A 17,392-nucleotide genomic window follows, 5' to 3' on the forward strand; every position below is an offset into this window, starting at 1 on the left:
GAGGCTGTCCCCATCCCACAAGAGGGTTTCCTCTCTCTACTTCTAAAATGAGGAGAGAGCATTGGCCATGACTGGGTTTAATCTGAGTGATGTACTGGCCAAGTGTCATCCGGTCATGAAGAAGGCTGAGGGGGAAGAAGAGGGAAATTACCACATTCAGATACCATTACAGCCCTTCTGTTTGAAATGGAGGTTTTCTCTCTCTGCTACTGGATGCCTAATTGGGTTCAAATGATACTCTGATGATCTATATTCCTGAAGTGGGGTTCCCTGCTTCCAGGGGCTGTTTCTTCTTTAATACCTCTGCAGTGTGGCCCCACTTGAAGGAATCCCCTGTGAAGCTGACTTCTTTCCTGTGTTGGCAACTCTTGGAAGGGGTGAGGGGTCAGACACCAGAGCTTCCCTAGACCTGTGTGGGCATTGTCCAGAGGTGGGAGAGGGAGGCTTCTCCCTCCAGCCCTTTTCCTGCCACCCACTTCTGTTTCCCCTCCTTTTCTTCATATTCCCAGTGGTTCGAAAATCAATTTACATCCGTCTAAAGCGAGAGTCAGCTTCATGCAGCACAGGCCACATATTTTTCAGGACTCAATGCAAAATGGAAATGCAAGGCTCATTGTTCAAACATCACCAGGAGTTCAAGATGATGGGAGCACAGCAATAAGCCAAACTCAGGAGCTTTCTGACTATGGTGCCCTGTTTCGTATGCCCATGAAGTGCGGCCTTAACTGCATGCGGTGATGGACTCCACGGCCTCCTCTTCTCTCTCTCTTTAGGGACGTCTTTCATTTCCTTCCCACTTCACTGAGCCCCCAGAGCACTTCACATTTCACAGAGGGGTTTCTTCTTGCAAAGGGTTTACTGTCTCCTACAATGGAGGTGCAAGCAGGTCTCTTTGCCATTCTTCATTCCTTGTGTTGAGTTTACTCTTGGGCTTCAAGCATTAACTGCATTTTTAATCTTATCAACTGATAGTGGTGGAGTCAAGTTGCTAAAATATGAAGGGAGCCATTAACATTGTTTATAATCCCCTGAAAATTCACATCTGTCAAGTTCAGCCATCTCCTACCTCCACCTCATCAATTCTGGTCCAGTAGCAGTCGTAAAACCAGGCAGAAAATGTTCCTGAAATATAGGGTTAGGTCAGGGGGCAAAGCCAGTGTAGGCTGTGTGTGGTTTGAGGGTACAAAGGCATTTCTGCTTCTCTACCCTCAGGGGCTTAGAGGACTTCTTGGACCAGGTAGTATCTGAGGATCTAGAGGGTTCTCTCTAGTATGAGTGCACAAGAGACTGCAAGGTGCTATGTAACCTGGGCCCTTGATGCAATGAGCAATCCCAGCTTGATGTTCAGGGCCTCCCTTCATGAACGATGGCTCCTTCCTGCTCCACTCCAATGATGGTGCATGTACATGGTCCAAAAGGTGTCGGATGCTCAGCTTTACATTCAAAAACTGTTTTACTCATTTCTTGAGGTTAGATTAAGCTCCATGTCTGGTCCACACCATCACAACCCATAGGAGAGTGGTTTATAAAGTAGAATGCCAGCTTTGAAACAATGCACAGCTTATATTTTACAATGGGAGAGATGGGCCTGGCACTGGAATTGGACTGGTCATTTGCAAAGGTTGCTTCTTCCTGGTGGTAAGTCCTCTCAGGAGACCTCACTAGAGGTCAGGAGGCTCCCTAGAGAGTGTCGTCTATCATCAGACAAAAAGAATTGGATGTGAAAGGGCGTTCTTGTCAAACAATGGAGAAGGTGGGCCTTCTCCATTCTTAGCCATTTGTGAAACAAGAATGAGTGTCAGTCACCTTGACTCACAGCCCTCTGTCTCTGAGACAGTGCTCAAAGCCTACAGTCAGGGTCTTCCTCTCCCTGTCCCCATCTTCCATCAGTGTCACCCTGCTGGGTGCCCTCTTTGTACCATTGCCCTTCTTCATTTCAACAAACTTACAGAGCATGTCTGGGTTTACAGATTATGTCACAAGGCTCTTGGCATTTGTAAACTAGCTCCAGGTCACACTGTGGGGTGAGCCATCTCAAGATGCTGTCCTGTGGTTCTTGCTTCCCAACTATGCTGTGCTAGATTCTTGGAAATTCGGCCTTAGGTGAAGGTTGTTGGGGATTTGGGAGTTGGGAGAGGGATGGAGGGCCATTTGCCCATTGCAATGCAGTTCACAGCCATCTGAGAGACATGGCTGGCTGGCTGCTCCGTGGTGTTGGAGTACAAGCCCAGGCAACTGAACTTGTGTTTTGTTGCCATAACAGGGAAGAGCCATCCACTTCATGTCTTGTGATTGACATGGCTGGGCAGAAGAGGCAGTCTTCGTTCTCTCTCCTTTACCCAAAAACTCAGAGCAAGGAAGAGGCTTTTAGTAACAGATTCTAATTTTTTGGGATTCTAACCATTAAAATTCCTTCTTAACATACATCCTTCCTCCTGTTTCAAGATGAACTGATCTTCTCCAGCCCTGTGCTCAGTGGAAACAGCTGTCCCTAGCAAGCAGAAATGTTCACTCACTGTGGGATTAGGCATTAACAATAGGATGGAAAATTAGAGGAGAGGAAAGGTTTCCATTCCATGTTTCTTTTCTTTTTTTCCTTATAAAAAAGTTACTGCCCTTCTGGGCTCTTTTGCTATTGGCTGGACTTCTGGACTCGTGCTTCTTGGAGCCAGCTGGAGCTTTTCCAGAGACCTGCGCCTGTAGACTTAAGCCACTTTTCAGAAATATGTTTCCCAGATTCTGGGTAAGCACACAGGAGTTGATTTGGAGCCTATCCTTGTAGTGGCCAAACTCCATAACAGCAAAGAACCAGCTGCCGTCTTTGGGAAACCTGTCCAGGAAAAGCAGCCATCCAGAATTTCCGGGACAAATTCTCTTTTGAGATGGGTGAAGCCGGGAGCTGCCTAAGTTATGAATCACCAGGTCATCTGAAACCTTGTCTGTAGCAGAAGGCTGAAGGCCAGAGGGCAGAGCTGTCAGAATAGGGATGAGGTTCCCTGCAGAGGGGCTCCACCACTGTTGTCAAACTGGCTCCATTTTCCCCTCACTTTCTTTGACGCTCCAAGAAGGAAGAAACCAGATGGGGGGCTTTGAGGGGCCCAGTGCTTGGGGTCAGAGTTTTCAGGCTGGCATGGAGGGGGTTAAGGCAGTGACCAGATAGCAGCCTTTTGGCAGCAAAGCCCTCCTCAGCAGAAGGAAGGATATAGCCGTATGAACTGCCTGCTTAACAATGCCTCACATGTCCCCAGGGGCCCGCCTGCAAATAGATTTCATCTTGCTTTCTCTTGTACTTTTCAAAGCTTCCTGTTTTCTCACGGTCCTTTTGGACAGTTTACAGTCTCTCTCTCCCTCCCTCCCTCTCTCTCCCTTTGAGGAAAGGAACACCCTTCTTATTAAAAGAGAGAGAGGGAGAAGAATGTGCGGGAAGGGCAGTTTCACGGAGGCCATTCTCCTCAGCTGCAGGCCGCAGCTCTCTGACCTCTTCTCTCTGAATAGGAAAACACAGGCTTCCTGGTGCATCTCATTTCTAAAGCTCACACCAGGCTGGCTGGGGCGAGGTGGTGTGCTGCTTCTGGCCCCAGCCCAGTAGCTGCCCGCTGCTATCACCCTGTCTCTGGCCACAGCCGACTTCTCCATGGCTGTCAGCATGGCCACTGGGGTTCATGGCAAGTGCCTCAGGTGCCTCCAGGCCCTGAACCAGGGAGGAGAAGGGTGCCAGGAGGCCGGGATGAGGAGGCCCGGAGCACACAGGCATCCGTCAGCTGTTCAAAGGGCAGACTAAGGATGGGGAGCCAAATAACTGGGCCTTCTCCCAGCCCTGAACCTTGGATGAAGCTTCTCTTTCCATCCTCATTTCCCAGACCTGGGGCAGGCACAACTGCTTGCATTTCTACTACACTTCAAGTAGCCTGGCGGGTATTCATTCAACAGATTCCTCATTTGGCTCTTCCTTTAATATTCCCCTCATCTTCAAAGAGGTTTCCATTTCTGGAATGTAGAAGAATCTACTATATACATAATAATGATAGTAAAAAGAGCTAATATTTATCGAGCTCTTACTATTTGCCAAGTCCTTCTTGTGAATTATCTCACTTGATCCCGACAACAACCTTCATAGGAAACAATGATTATTATCAACATTATACACAAGAGAAAATGGAGCAAGCTCTCTGTCCTTCTGTGTCTGCACCTCCTCTCTGTACTCTGAAATCTCAAAGCCTAATAACCCATGCAACCCATGTTTAAAGGGCGCTTTAAAATATTTGTTTCCATTTTTTATTAAATTTTGGAGTCCACCTCCATCTTAAAAAGCAGGTGGATGGATAAGCTGAGATTTCATGTCGAGACATACTGATGGTGCTCCTTGGAGCGACTGAGAGGTCAAGCGGGGGCATGCTGGTGGAGATTCGCACCTGCGCGATGAGATCAGAGTCCTCACCACTCTGGCGGCTTCCTGAACCAACATCCACTCCTATTTTCATCTCCACAGACCTTGGCAGAGATGTTTCAGCAGGTCCTGCTTGGGCACACTCTTAGCTTCACATCGCATGATTTAAGGAGGCCTTGACTTCAATGGCTGCTTTTCTCTGGAGAAGAACCTAGAGATTTGGTGGTCCCTCCCATCCATTCCTCTTCCCTCTGGTCTAATTCCCCTCCCCTATTGTTACAATTCTGCTTGGGGCTCACATCTCAGACTCCACCCAAGAGCACTGTGATTTACTGGCCCCATCCTCTTTCTCTGGCCTCTCTTTACTAACAGTGTCTGAGAGGTTTCTCTCTTGAGTTTCACAGACATAAAATATCTCCATACACTTGGGTGTTTTCAGATGAGGACAATCTTCTGAGAAAGATGAGAAGGCCAACTGTTCTGGATAAGAACCTAAAGGCTTGGTGGAGGGTCAGAGGCTGAGAGGAAGAAGCTAAGTACCTACCGCCCAGGTGTGAATGGAGCCCGAGTATCTCAGGTCCTGCGTTAATTGGCTCTATCCTTCTGCCACTGAGGAGTTTAGTTTGAAAACTAATAGGTTTTGTGAGAAAAGGATGAGAGCTGGTGATGGCTGCTTTTTAGAATTTTGCATGAAGTAATGATATTTCCCTGACTTGTTTATTTTCCCAAAGACTTAGGCATTCAGAAGTGTACTGTATGTGTAGTCCTGTGCTTCATACTGAGTTGGCTACAAAGAAAAGGAAGTCAACTCATTGGAGACTACCTGGGATGCTGTTTAGAGCCCAGACACCATTTTACTACGCGCACACCTCCGTGCATGGAGTTGGGGAAGGGAAATAGATGGGACCTTGGGGCAGGTGAATTACAAGTTCTACAGTACCCCAAGGTCCCAGAAGGTGTGGCAGCAACAAGAATTTGATCATTATCACAACAGTAGTTACCTTACTTGTGGTGTAAGGTTGACTGAAGTGTCTGAAAATATCTTATGAAGAGACTTTATCTTTGTGTACAACTAAGTGCACTCTACACATTTTTCACAGTTAGGCTAAAATTCCATCCGCTTTACAAAACCTTCTCAGACCAGTTCAGTTTCTAAGCCTTCAGCAACCACAGATAATAACTGAAAGAAGAATTTCTGTCATCATGTGAGCCAAGTGCAGAAGGTGCTTGTCACTTCTTTTCAATGACCTCTTTCTGGCCTATAGGACCACAAGACCCTGTTCATGCTTGGACTAGTGCAGTAGCCTAATTGATCTTCTGGCCTTCAGCTTCTCTCCCCCTACATGCCTTGTCCTTAACCACTCATGGCTTTTCCTTTGATCAATTCTTTCGTGGCTATGTTTCCCACCCCTTTCCTCACTCAGCAGATGCTCACTGAGGAACTGTGACGTGTCACGCCAATACTAGGCAGATAATAAATAAAAAAGCAGGCAAAGCTTTAATGCGTGTTGCAGTCTTCTGAGTGAGAACATATCTGAACCAAATACTGGTTATACTCAGCAATTGCAAAAGCAGCTTTACTCCAAATTACCAGGAACCATCCCACAATCCAAATGAGGTAAGCTTTTTCTAAAAATGACCCATGACTGGAAATCCCTAATGTAGAATCTCTAGGTTCTTTATGGCCTGGCATGGTGGCTTACTCCTGTAATCCCAGCACTTTGGGAGGCTGAGGCGGATGGATCACTTGAGGTCAGGAGTTTGGGACCGGCCTGGCCGACATGGGCAGAGTTCCCCACCTCTACTAAAAACACAAAAATTGGCCAGGTGCCTGTAGTCCCAGCTACTTGGCAGGCTGAGGCACAAGAATCACTTGAACCTGGGAGGTGGAGGCTGCAGTGAGCCAAGATGGCACCACTGCACTCCAGCCTGGACAACAGAGCTAGACTCTGTCTCAAAAAAAAAAGGTTTCAGCCATGATGGTGGAGAAGTGGGCAAATTAAGCTAATAAATATAACTCTAATAGAACTTTTATACATGTGCATGCTGAGCCACAGATTGATACATCTTAATAAATTATCTCAATTGAGAATAAAAGAGTCATCTATCTTACATATTGCTTCTCTTGAGAAAGTTGGAATTAGACCAATTCTGTCACCCTTTTCCCCTCTTAGGTCACCATTTTCAAATGAATGTGGTGTGCAGGTGCTCTGTCTGGATGCTGAGCTTGGAACCCCACCCAGTAGGCCAAATTCATTCATGCTAGTAAGAGAGAGCAAAAGTGGGGAAAGTACTTACAATTCTCAAACATGAACCATTCAAGAATACAGAACCAGCCATTCATTATCCATACATGGACCCAGAATTCTTCTAGGTTAAACTCCCCAAATCGTCATTTGAGAGGTCTATCTACTCTTTCAAGAAGAGCTCAACACTCATCTCCCATAGCCAACTAGTGAAATTATTGCCTTCATTAATAAAAATTTAATCCAGAATCCCCAGCATTGGCCCTAAAAATATATCTCAGTGAGAAAGGAAAACCGGTGTAAGCCTCAGAGGATGCCTCACCCTGAGTGTCTCTGTGGCCTCTCTCACTACATAGTGCAGCTCCAGGTCCACTGGCCTCTGAGGTTGGGGAGGGAAGGAGAATTCTCCTCCCTTAACATTCTTGTCCAATCACAGACACAGAATCACTGTTTGCATTCCTCCTACCACAGTCAAGGAAGGGCTGAAATTTTCCTGTTCTAGTAAGGCTTGGGGACAACAAAAGCACCCCCAGAGCAGTCTGCTTCTGGGTTACACTTTCTGCATATACAAAATCACCTGTGAGAAGAAAGTTCTGCTCTTCTTCCAAAAGCAGTTGGAGAACCAGTTGTCCTTCATGTATTTGCACTTCGATTGAAATAGAGAGAATGATGAGAAAGAAAGAGTAAAACATGTTTACTTCTTGTACAGCTGAGATACTACTCTCACTACTTCAAATTTCTACCCAGAAAAAAGACACACTCCTTCCTTAGATGATTTTTCATTTTTTAACTTTGAAATCCATGCCAGTAATTAGAAAATAAAGCAATTTAAAAAGCATTGTCTGATACATTGTATATAATAATACAGTGTATTCTTTTATCCTCTTCTGCCTGATACAGAAGAGTTGTGTTGGGAGACACACAGTATGGTCTGGTGGTTGACCATGTGTTCTGTGGCATCTGATGGCCTGAGTTCATTAACCCAGCTTCAGCACCCACTACTTGTATGCCTTGGCCAAGTGACGTAAGTCCTCAGATTGTGCATCTGTAAAATGGGGATGGTAATAGCAACCATCTCATGTGATTGGTGTGAGAATTAAATAAGATATTTCATGGTAGACTTAGAACAATGCCTTCCATATTGCAAATGCTGCATAAATATTAAACACATAATCACATTCTTATTATTAAAGGAGGAACACTTGCAGCCACTGCTTTTCAGATCAGCTCTTCTCCTTTTCCAAAGCTTTTATTCAAAAGAAGCTTTACAAGCTTTGATATTTTTACTTTGAATTTAGAGATCTCTGAACTCCAGGAACAAATCTCTTGAATCTACCCCTACTTGCTCCACCTCTGAGGCTCCTTCCTGATTTCCTTACGGACATTTTCCTTGCAAGCAGATTAAAATGTCAATGTCCAAACAAAGTAGAAGTGGTGTCTGTGCTCCAGGGGCCTGGATGGGGCTTCACTCGGGCAGAGTAACCTGTGTTCTCATCCCCATCTTCGACAGCTTTGTGGGAAGGAATTCAACCGGATGCACAACCTGATGGGCCACATGCACCTGCACTCAGACAGCAAACCCTTCAAGTGCCTCTATTGCCCAAGCAAATTCACCCTGAAGGGGAACCTGACACGCCACATGAAAGTCAAGCATGGGGTCATGGAGCGGGGCCTTCATTCCCAAGGTAATCAGTCAGTCCAGTGGACAAAAAATGGGAGCTGAATTCGTTTTATGGGGCATTACCTTAAGGGTTATTCTTGTCAAGACCACAGCAGAGTAGCAGGAGTAGCCTTATAATGTTACTAGAGAAAATCTGATGCTAATTTCTGACATAGTAAGTACAAGTGAATTAGAGTAAATTGGACTATCATCATGATGCCAGTCGGTACCATTATTTGTTCCTTTGTTCCAGACACTACATCAGGTGCCTTGTCGCTAATATTCATGGCAACTCCAGGCTAGAAGAACTTCTATTATTTCTGTTTTACAGCAGGGGAACAAAGGCTGCAAGAGATCAATTTGCCCAAAGTTGCTCTGCTGAAAAGTGGCAGAGTCAAGATTTGAACCTAGGCCTTTCTGACTGTGCAGCCTTTATTGTATCCTCTTCGTGGCTTTGCTGTGAAGGGGCGTGCAATTTTTCCTTCCTTTTTAGAAAACAGATGTGCAAATCTTACTGTTAGCAGAAGTATGTTGGTAGCAAGCTAGGTCTTTCCTACTTGTTCACGACCAGGCACACCCAAGGACAATTTTCCTGCTTGGTAGGTAGGACTGATTGGCCCATATGCAGAGCAGGGGTTTACACCTCCCCAACTGAGTCCTCACTGAACTAATGAAAAGTTCTCACTGTCTTTACCTTCTCAGTCCGAGGGCCCTTGGCAGTGAAGAGTTTATGTTCCAGATCTAGTCAATTCAGCAGGGTTGCTCCTTAATTGTCTAATCAACCAGTCCTTCAATAAACAGGCAATAAATGCACTTGTGTCCAAAGCAGTGAACTACACGCAGTGGCAGATACTAGGGGAAGGAGATCATCTGCCCTCTAGGATGTCTGTGTTTACAAAATCATATTAACAGCTTTTCGGTCACTAGTATGATCAAAGCACAGAGTGAGACACCTTAGTGACGTTATTGCTTGGCCCTACAATGCCATGAAAGAGACTGTGTTATTCTCATTTTATGTAAGAGGAGACTAAGGCCTAGAGGTGTTAGATAAACTGCTCAAGGTCAGACAGCAAGACTGAAGACAGAACTGGGATTCCAACTCAATTTCTGAATCAAGCCAGTGCTCACTACCCTAGACAGAAACATGGGGTGATTTGTTTGTGTGCTGTTTCACTCACCTCCTTACAAAAGAGATGGTCGAGTGGGTGAGCATATTCATAAATAAATACACATATGCACACAGTGTGAAACAAAATGATTGTAGCTTTCAGGTTTTTCACAGTACCCACTGAGTTTCTAGTGACTCCTGGATGACAAGGAGCTGTGGTCACAAAACAAGGGCTGGAGTTTGTGCAAAAGCCCTGAAAAAATTTGTAATTAAAACAAAAACAATTTTATTTTTCCTGCAAACATTTTTCTCCTGAATTATTCACTGAATCTGTAGTTGCCTGAGCCACTTCCCCAAGCTAGGCCTGGATTTTTCCAGAAGAGGTGAGGTTTGCTCTGTCATCAGGACAGGAGACATACAAGTCAGTGAGGAGACCACACTCCAACTGAAAGCACGACCTGGTCGCCATGATTTACCCCATACTGCTGCTCAAATCCTAAAAGACACCTAACAGCTCTGTTGTTCTAGAAAAATAACTATCAGAGGGTTGCTTTGAAAAATTTTAACACACTTTCAACAATCTTAGTGTTTTCATCTACAAAGGGTATTAGCTTTTATTTTTCACTCTAGCTTTTGAAATGGCTCAAAAATCATTAAAAAGATCTTTCCTGTCCCCTGACAAGATTAAAGATACAGACAGCTTCATTGCCTGACAGCATCAAAAAGTGAACAAAATTAGACATCATCGCCCCTACCCTTCTTTTTTGCATCCCCTTCCCAGAAGCCTGGTCTGGCTGCACCCCGGGACCCCTCCCTTCCTGTTGCTCCTCCTCAGTGTCCAGCCTGTCCCTGGAGGCCTGACTATTGGCTCATCAAAGGTCAAAGCCTTAAAGATAGGATCAAATGAAACTGCCATGCTGAAAAGCCCATCCCTACAGCCCTGCAAACTGAAGCCAAAATTGAGGCCTCTTTGAATCACTGTGCCCAACAGCAGGGACACTGGAGGTCAGGCACAGGGGCTGTGTGAGCTCCTCAGAGGACCTCTTCATGCCATCTCTACCCTGTCTACGAGCAGGCTGTTGGCAAAGAGGCCACAGTCATGGGGTGGTGTCTGCTGCCCCGAATAGGATCTCTTTGTTTTGTTCAAGATGAAAATGCCTTTATTATTGATTTACTTTTTTTATGACAAAACGTATGCTCATGGTAAAAAATAAAACAATAATACATTAAAAGTGAAAAGAGAATGTTCGTTAATTTTAAGATTTTGACATCCCTCCTTCCAGACATTTTTAAATAGAGATGGCTAGCTAGATAAAATCAGGTCTGCACTATAAATAAATACACACACACATACTTACATCTATATTTTGTTTTTACTTAAAATACGTAGCAAATATCTTTCTGTGATCATTAGTAGGTCTCTACATCCCCTATGCATAATTCGCTATATGGATATATCATTATTTATTTAACCAAACCCCTATTATTAAATACAAAATTTTTTCACTGTTTGACTGTGATTAAAAAAAAGAATATGGTGATATGCATCCACACAGTGTTTCGTGCACCTGCCTGCCTATTTTTTCAGTTTAAATTCTCAGTAGCATAATTGCTAAGTCAAAGCTTATTTTTAAAGCTTTTGGTGCATGTTGCCAAATTCACCTTAAAGGGATTAAACCAATTTGGACACTGTCTGTGACAAGCCTCCGATGACCACATCCTTACTGGGAATGATCTATTTTTAAAATACGCATCAGAATTCATTAAACAGCCCCAGGCTGCTCCCCTTCCTCAAGGTCCCATTTCCACAGCATTTCCTCAGGTGCATGAATTCTTACTCTGCTCTCATAGGTCTGGGAAGGGGGAGAATCACCCTGGCACAGACAGCCGGTGTCCTGAGGAGTCTGGAGCAGGAGGAGCCCTTTGACCTCTCTCAGAAGCGCCGGGCCAAGGTGCCCGTGTTCCAGTCAGATGGGGAGAGTGCCCAGGGCAGCCACTGCCACGAGGAGGAAGAGGAGGATAACTGCTACGAGGTGGAGCCCTACAGCCCTGGCCTGGCCCCCCAGAGCCAGCAGCTCTGCACACCCGAGGATCTGTCCACCAAGCCGGAGCACACCCCCGAGGTGCTGGAGGAAGCCTGCAAGGAGGAGAAAGAGGACGCATCTAAGGGAGAATGGGAGAAGAGGAGCAAGGGCGACCTTGGGGCAGAGGGCGGCCAGGAGAGAGACTGTGCCGGCAGAGATGAGTGTCTCAGCCTCAGGGCTTTTCAGAGTACCCGGCGGGGCCCCTCTTTTTCTGATTACTTATACTTCAAGCACAGAGATGAGAGTTTGAAAGAATTACTGGAGAGGAAAATGGAAAAACAAGCAGTGCTTTTAGGTATCTAAGTGGACAGTTTCAAAATTACATTTGGAAAATGAGAACGAGGCAGTTCAAATATAGCTTTCTGCATGAACTGTCATTTTCTGGAGACTGGCGAATAGTACCAATCTCTACAAATGGCTTAGACTAAATGAGCAGGGATGTAGGTAATGGAAAGCCTTCTCAGGTCATTCATGGGGCCCTTGATACCCTTCACACATGTGCAGGGTCTTCGTCAGTGGCGTTTTATGCATTGCCAGTATAATAAACTGTGAGTATTCTTCCAGATATCTAATTGTAAGCTGATGCTGAGGTGCTTTTAGAAATTCTACTTTCCTTTGATTCATATGCAATACAAGGTAAATTTCTAATTGCAAAAATATGGTGCTTGAGGTGTCACCTTATTAATAACTATTTAGGTGAATTTGTGAAGGTTATAATATTTTCCAGATAGATGAAAATATTAGTTGTCGTATATATAAAAATAGCCTTTATTCTATAACCAAAAATGTCAGAAATGGCACAGAAGGATGAGCTATTTGAAGAGAATGCTCTCGAGTAGTTGCTGCAGATATAAGGTAAAATTTCAGGAGAAGAATAATTTTGACTAAGGGAAACTGGTGACCTAGAATACTCTCTTGTTCTGTGTCGGCTGTCTTCATCAGGTTGAGCATTTGGAGCATTATTTTTCCGATGATATGATGATGTTCGGGGCCCTGGCTCCTCAGACAAACCCTCACTTCTCAAGCAGAGCTCCCTCCTAGAGACCATTGCTGTCTTGCTCTGAGGCCTCATGCCCCATAAGACAGATGCAGGGGCCGGGCGCAGAGGCTCACACCTGTAATCCCAGCATTTTGGGAGGCCGAGGCAGGCAGATCACTTGAGGTCAGGAGTTTGAGACCAACCTGGCCAACGTGGCGAAACCCCTTCTGTACTAAAAATACAAAAATTAGCCAGGCATGATGGCGGGAGCCTGTAGTTCCAGCTACTCGGGAGGCTGAGGCAGGAGAATTGCTTGAACCCAGGAGGTGGAGGTTGCAGTGAGCTGAGATCACGCCACCGCACTACAGCCTGGGTGACAGAGTGAGACTTTGCCTCAAAAAAAAAAAAAAAGGACAGATGCAGGAAGAGTTGTCACCAGTGACCAGGGGGCTTTCTCCTCAGAGCTAGAGATGGGGGGGTGGTGACCTCAGAGAATTCTCCCAGAAATCTAAGCTCTGACTTATTTGGGGTACTAGAATAGTTGACAGCTAATCATTAGTAAAGAAGACTCTGGACTGTGTTCTCAGTGCTGGCTGTACATTAGAAGCATCTGGGATGACCTTTAAATAAAACCACCAAACCAAGGCCTCACCCATTAAGATTCTGATTTAATTGATCTGGAGTGGAGCCCCAGGACTGGAATTTTCCAAATTGCTCCAGGCAATTCTTATGTGCAGCCAAGATTGAGAAGATTGAGGGGACTAAAATAGAACTCACCATTTCTGTGGCTTCCAGGACACTTACCAGAGACTTCATAAGTATTTCCTAGCCTCAGACTCTTTAAGGTTGAGAATAGGAGACCTCACAATCATACTGCTGACTTAGGCCTTCTTACCTGTCTGTAAGAGCCTTATGAGCGGACGCACACACTCTATATATAGATACACACTTTTTACATTATATTAGAAGATGATGCCTGTGATGTTTATGGTCACTTACTATGTTGAAAAATGCATGGCTGGCCTATGGTGACTCATTATTTCTTCCCAGATGCTTGAACCGTGATGCCAGTGAGTGGAAATGACTCTATTGGATGGGATGGGCCCAGCAGATCAGACTGACTTAGGCACTGGCACTGAGAAAAGCAATACTGACCGGGTGTCATGTACATATGACTGCCTATAGCAATAACCCTCTGGTACTGTGTCTGTTTATGTAAAAACTTCTTGTTTGGTAGTTTTGACTCTTATTTGTAGAGCTAGGTACTGGTTATTATTGTGCTTCATCCTATCCCAGATTTCCCAGTACATTCCTTTAGAAGACATGTCCATCTCCAACTGCTGGGGGCTGGCCTTTTCTGTAGGCCAAGGTGCTGCCCCATTTAGCCCCACCTGGTTGCCATCACTCACCCGTGTGTTGTGTCCATCTGTGACCCATTTCCCCTGCCACCTTGCCTAAAGCTTCTCCTGTCAGCCTTCCCACCACCATGAAGTGCTAAGAGTACTATGTCCTGAGGTAAGGGCACCTGCAACGGAGATGGTGAAGAGAAGACTGTGGGTTTCTGTGGTTATAAGCACAACTCTGGGTCAAAAACCCATTCCAAGTCCTCAGAGGGGCAAGTCCCTTCCATTCACTATTAATATAGCTCATTAGTGCCTCTGAGGAAACTGCCCGGGAGGCTGGCAGAGTGGCCTGGGAGGCTTCCAGCTCTTAGGGTCCGGTCACACATTTATTCACACTGCGGCCATGTGTTGAAGACCTACTATGTGCTATGTTTGACCACACATCCTGTAGAATGTAGAATGCCATTTGGTTCTGAGTATGCCTGGCTGGAATGGATGCCAGGAAATTCTAGAGTAACAGGCTCTAGTCCTTTCCAACCGAAACAAATCACATGGGAATGTTTGAGGGACCAGTTAATGTTGAGACGGAGAGAGTATGGTCTAGAATGGTGGTTTTCAGATTGTGTTTTGAGAAGCCGGAAGTCATCTTTAGGCCTCTGAAGAGTGGTAAGGGGAGGAGAAGCTCTCAACTCCCATACCCACCTCACTCCAAGCAGCTCAAGTTCCATCTGATTTATATGTTAGCATTCTAAGTAAAATTTTATCTGGAGGCAGTAAAAAGGTCTAGGAGAAATAAAAACAATTTGTTATCGAGTGTAATCCAGGGCCTGTTTTTAGTTGTTGACTCTGGGCATAAGACACTTAATTAGATCTAACCTGATGGTTAATACAGCATTAACCTTCTGAGCACCAAGGCTAAAACCTTGGTTTTGTATGCTGTTGAGTGACCAACATCCTGGTTGGCCTGGGATGATCCTGGTTTAGATCTGTTGTCCCAGGATAATTATTCAAGTGTCACCTTAATTCTCAAAAGTATTCCAGTTTGGGTGAGAAATTACACAGACACTTTATGCATGAGCACAGAGTTAAGGGAAGGGTTGGCCAACCTTGCCTAATGAGCTGATGAACCAGAAGGCAAGCCTTGAAGGAGAGTCCATGTGGGGGCCATCTCAGAGAACTAAGGGATGAAGTCTTCCAAGATTACCAGCATTCCAAAACCAGAATATCATATTGTGAGACTCTGAAAATAGTCACTACCAAATGCTTTCCAGCCTTTTGACCACTGTCACTTTGAACCCATCAATGGGCCAGCCAAGTGGCATATTTTTCTTTTATTCTTTTTATTCTTTCCTATGATTACTCCTCATGTTACCTTTCAATTCCTCTTTCTGTCTCTCTTTTTAAAAATTTGACTCCCCACTGGCCATGAGACTAAGGCTGACCTTTCATAAACCCACAAGAGTAACTGGTATATTTGTATATGAGCAGTTGCATGAGAAAGCTCAATGTGCATACTGTATTTATTAAGCCCTGAAGGCATTTAATAAAATATTAACATGGTGTTTTGAATTATGATCTTCGTCTGCTTTGCTGCAACAAAATATAACAGAGCTAACATTTGAAATCCTTCGCATATTTGGACAACATTACACCAAATGTTGATTTTGTACAGAACTCTGGCTTGCTATTTAAAAACTAAAACTCTAAGTATATAGCAGCGCAAGTTGTGAATATTGCTTTCTGCTTCACTGAAAAAGCAGTTTACCTGAAAAGAGCATGTAACCTATATTTTGTTAATTTAAGCAAATAAAGACATGTTGAAAAAGCTGAGTTAATTATTTGCAGATACCTGAAATTTTGCAAGGAAGCTGCCATTGTCAACATCTCACTCCTGCCGTTATACCCTCAGCCAGGGTGGTTCCCAGTGCTTGGCTCCTCAGCCCCAGGGATACAAGTGTGTTGGATTCACCCTCCCTCAGGGCTTCAGAAAGAGATGAATGAATTCCAATCCATCTGCAGGAAGGTGACATCTTCCTCATCCTGTTGCCCTTTCCTATTCAGAAAAAAATTATTCTGGAAGTATGTCACAGGCAAGTGGGAGGTGAAGGCAGGATTGTCTCATTCTGCCTCACATTCTTTGTAAAATAAAGTTCAACAAAGAGGCAGTAGACGCTATAAGCAAAAGCTCAAATTCTGCTCCCAGGTGGCCTGTGTTCAAAACCCAGCTCTCCCACTTCCAATCTTTGGGACCTGAGACCAGTTCATGAACCACTTTGCACCTCATTTCCTTATCTGTGAGATGGGACTAGGAACTCTACCTTTTTCACTGGGTTGTTGAAATGACTTAAAACATGCAAGACACTTGGAATGTGCTGGGCTCACAGTGATGCTGTGTGAAGAATTAGGCACTGCAAGGCTGGGCATGGTGGCTCACGCCTGTAATCCCAGCACTCTGGGAGTCCTAGGTGGGCAGATCACAAGGTCAAGAGATCGAGACCATCCTGGCCAAAATGGTGAAACCTTGTCTCTACTAAAAATACAAAAATTGTCTGGGCGTGGTGGTGTGTGCCTGTAGTCTCAATTACTTGGGAGGCTGAGGCAGAAGAATTGCTTGAACCTGGGAGGCAGAAGTTGCAGTGAGCTGAGATCGCGCCACTGCACTCCAGCCTGACTACAGAGTGAGACTCCGTAAAAAAAAAAAAAAAAAAATAGGCACTGCGATTGTCAACAATGTGGCCAGAAGACTGAGCACTCAGCTTCCTGTCCTCAATAGAAACCTCACAAAGTTGTGTCAGCATGGGGGACTGTCCATTCTTGGGGAGCTTCCCTTTAAAACAGCAAAACTACAGCACATATTGAACACTGTGATATGCCAAGCACTGTGCCAGGTGGTTTGCATACTAGCATATGTATGTATATGCCCCAAATTACCTAGTTAGCAAGTTTCTCCTTTGTCTGTAGCAGGCAAAGCATATAGCCTATAGCATGTTGGGTTCTCTGGAAGCAGATGCTGAGACAAATTTGGATGGAAGCTACTTATTAAGGATGAACACCAGTAAAAAGAGGGAAGAGGAAAGAAAGATTGAGCAGAGGAAGAAAGCAATCTGCAGTGCAGCCCTGACAAAGCCTCAGCCAGTGTGGTGGGCAGCTCTGGGGCAAATGTTGCCCATCAGAGTTGTGCCAATTTGAACAGAAAGGTCCATTCCTCTACACCTCTGCCTGGCTCAGTCACCAGATGTGGGCTTCCCCGGGAAAGATCTGACTCTCTGCAACTGGGGCAGACCCCGAGGGAGCTGGCAGCTGGAGGCTGTCTGCCAACTGCACTCTCATAGCTCAGGTGCAAGTGCTTCCTTGAAGAGAGACTAGGTGACTCATCTCTGCCTCACCCCAGTCCACTTATTCGTGCATATTCATGGAGCATCTCCTGCAGGTTCCAGTGGGCTTCTCTTCCTGATTGAAGACTTAGAAGAGAAGGTGAGCACAAATTTCAGCCCCCACAGCTGCAATGAGTCTGGAGACCAAAACTGATACTCATTTTCTCTTTCTCCATTACCCAATCTAGACTCCCCTCACCATCAGATACCA

The 17,392-nt window shown here is 45.1% G+C and overlaps 1 protein-coding gene across 1 annotated transcript in view; it reads left to right on the top strand.

Annotated features, from left to right (window-relative positions):
- The window catches only part of ZNF366 (zinc finger protein 366), a 354,936-nt gene extending 339,299 nt beyond the window's left edge, over positions 1 to 15,637 (top strand). The window contains exons 4-5 of the mRNA XM_055253779.2: positions 8,144 to 8,318; positions 11,253 to 15,637. Of these exons, the coding sequence (XP_055109754.2) occupies positions 8,144 to 8,318; positions 11,253 to 11,788 (711 nt within the window). The 3' untranslated portion in view covers positions 11,789 to 15,637. The remainder of the gene's footprint in view (positions 1 to 8,143; positions 8,319 to 11,252) is intronic.
- The last annotated feature ends 1,755 nt before the right edge of the window (positions 15,638 to 17,392 follow it).

Source organism: Symphalangus syndactylus, chromosome 18 (genome assembly GCF_028878055.3).
Source record: "Symphalangus syndactylus isolate Jambi chromosome 18, NHGRI_mSymSyn1-v2.1_pri, whole genome shotgun sequence".
NCBI lineage: Eukaryota > Metazoa > Chordata > Mammalia > Primates > Hylobatidae > Symphalangus > Symphalangus syndactylus.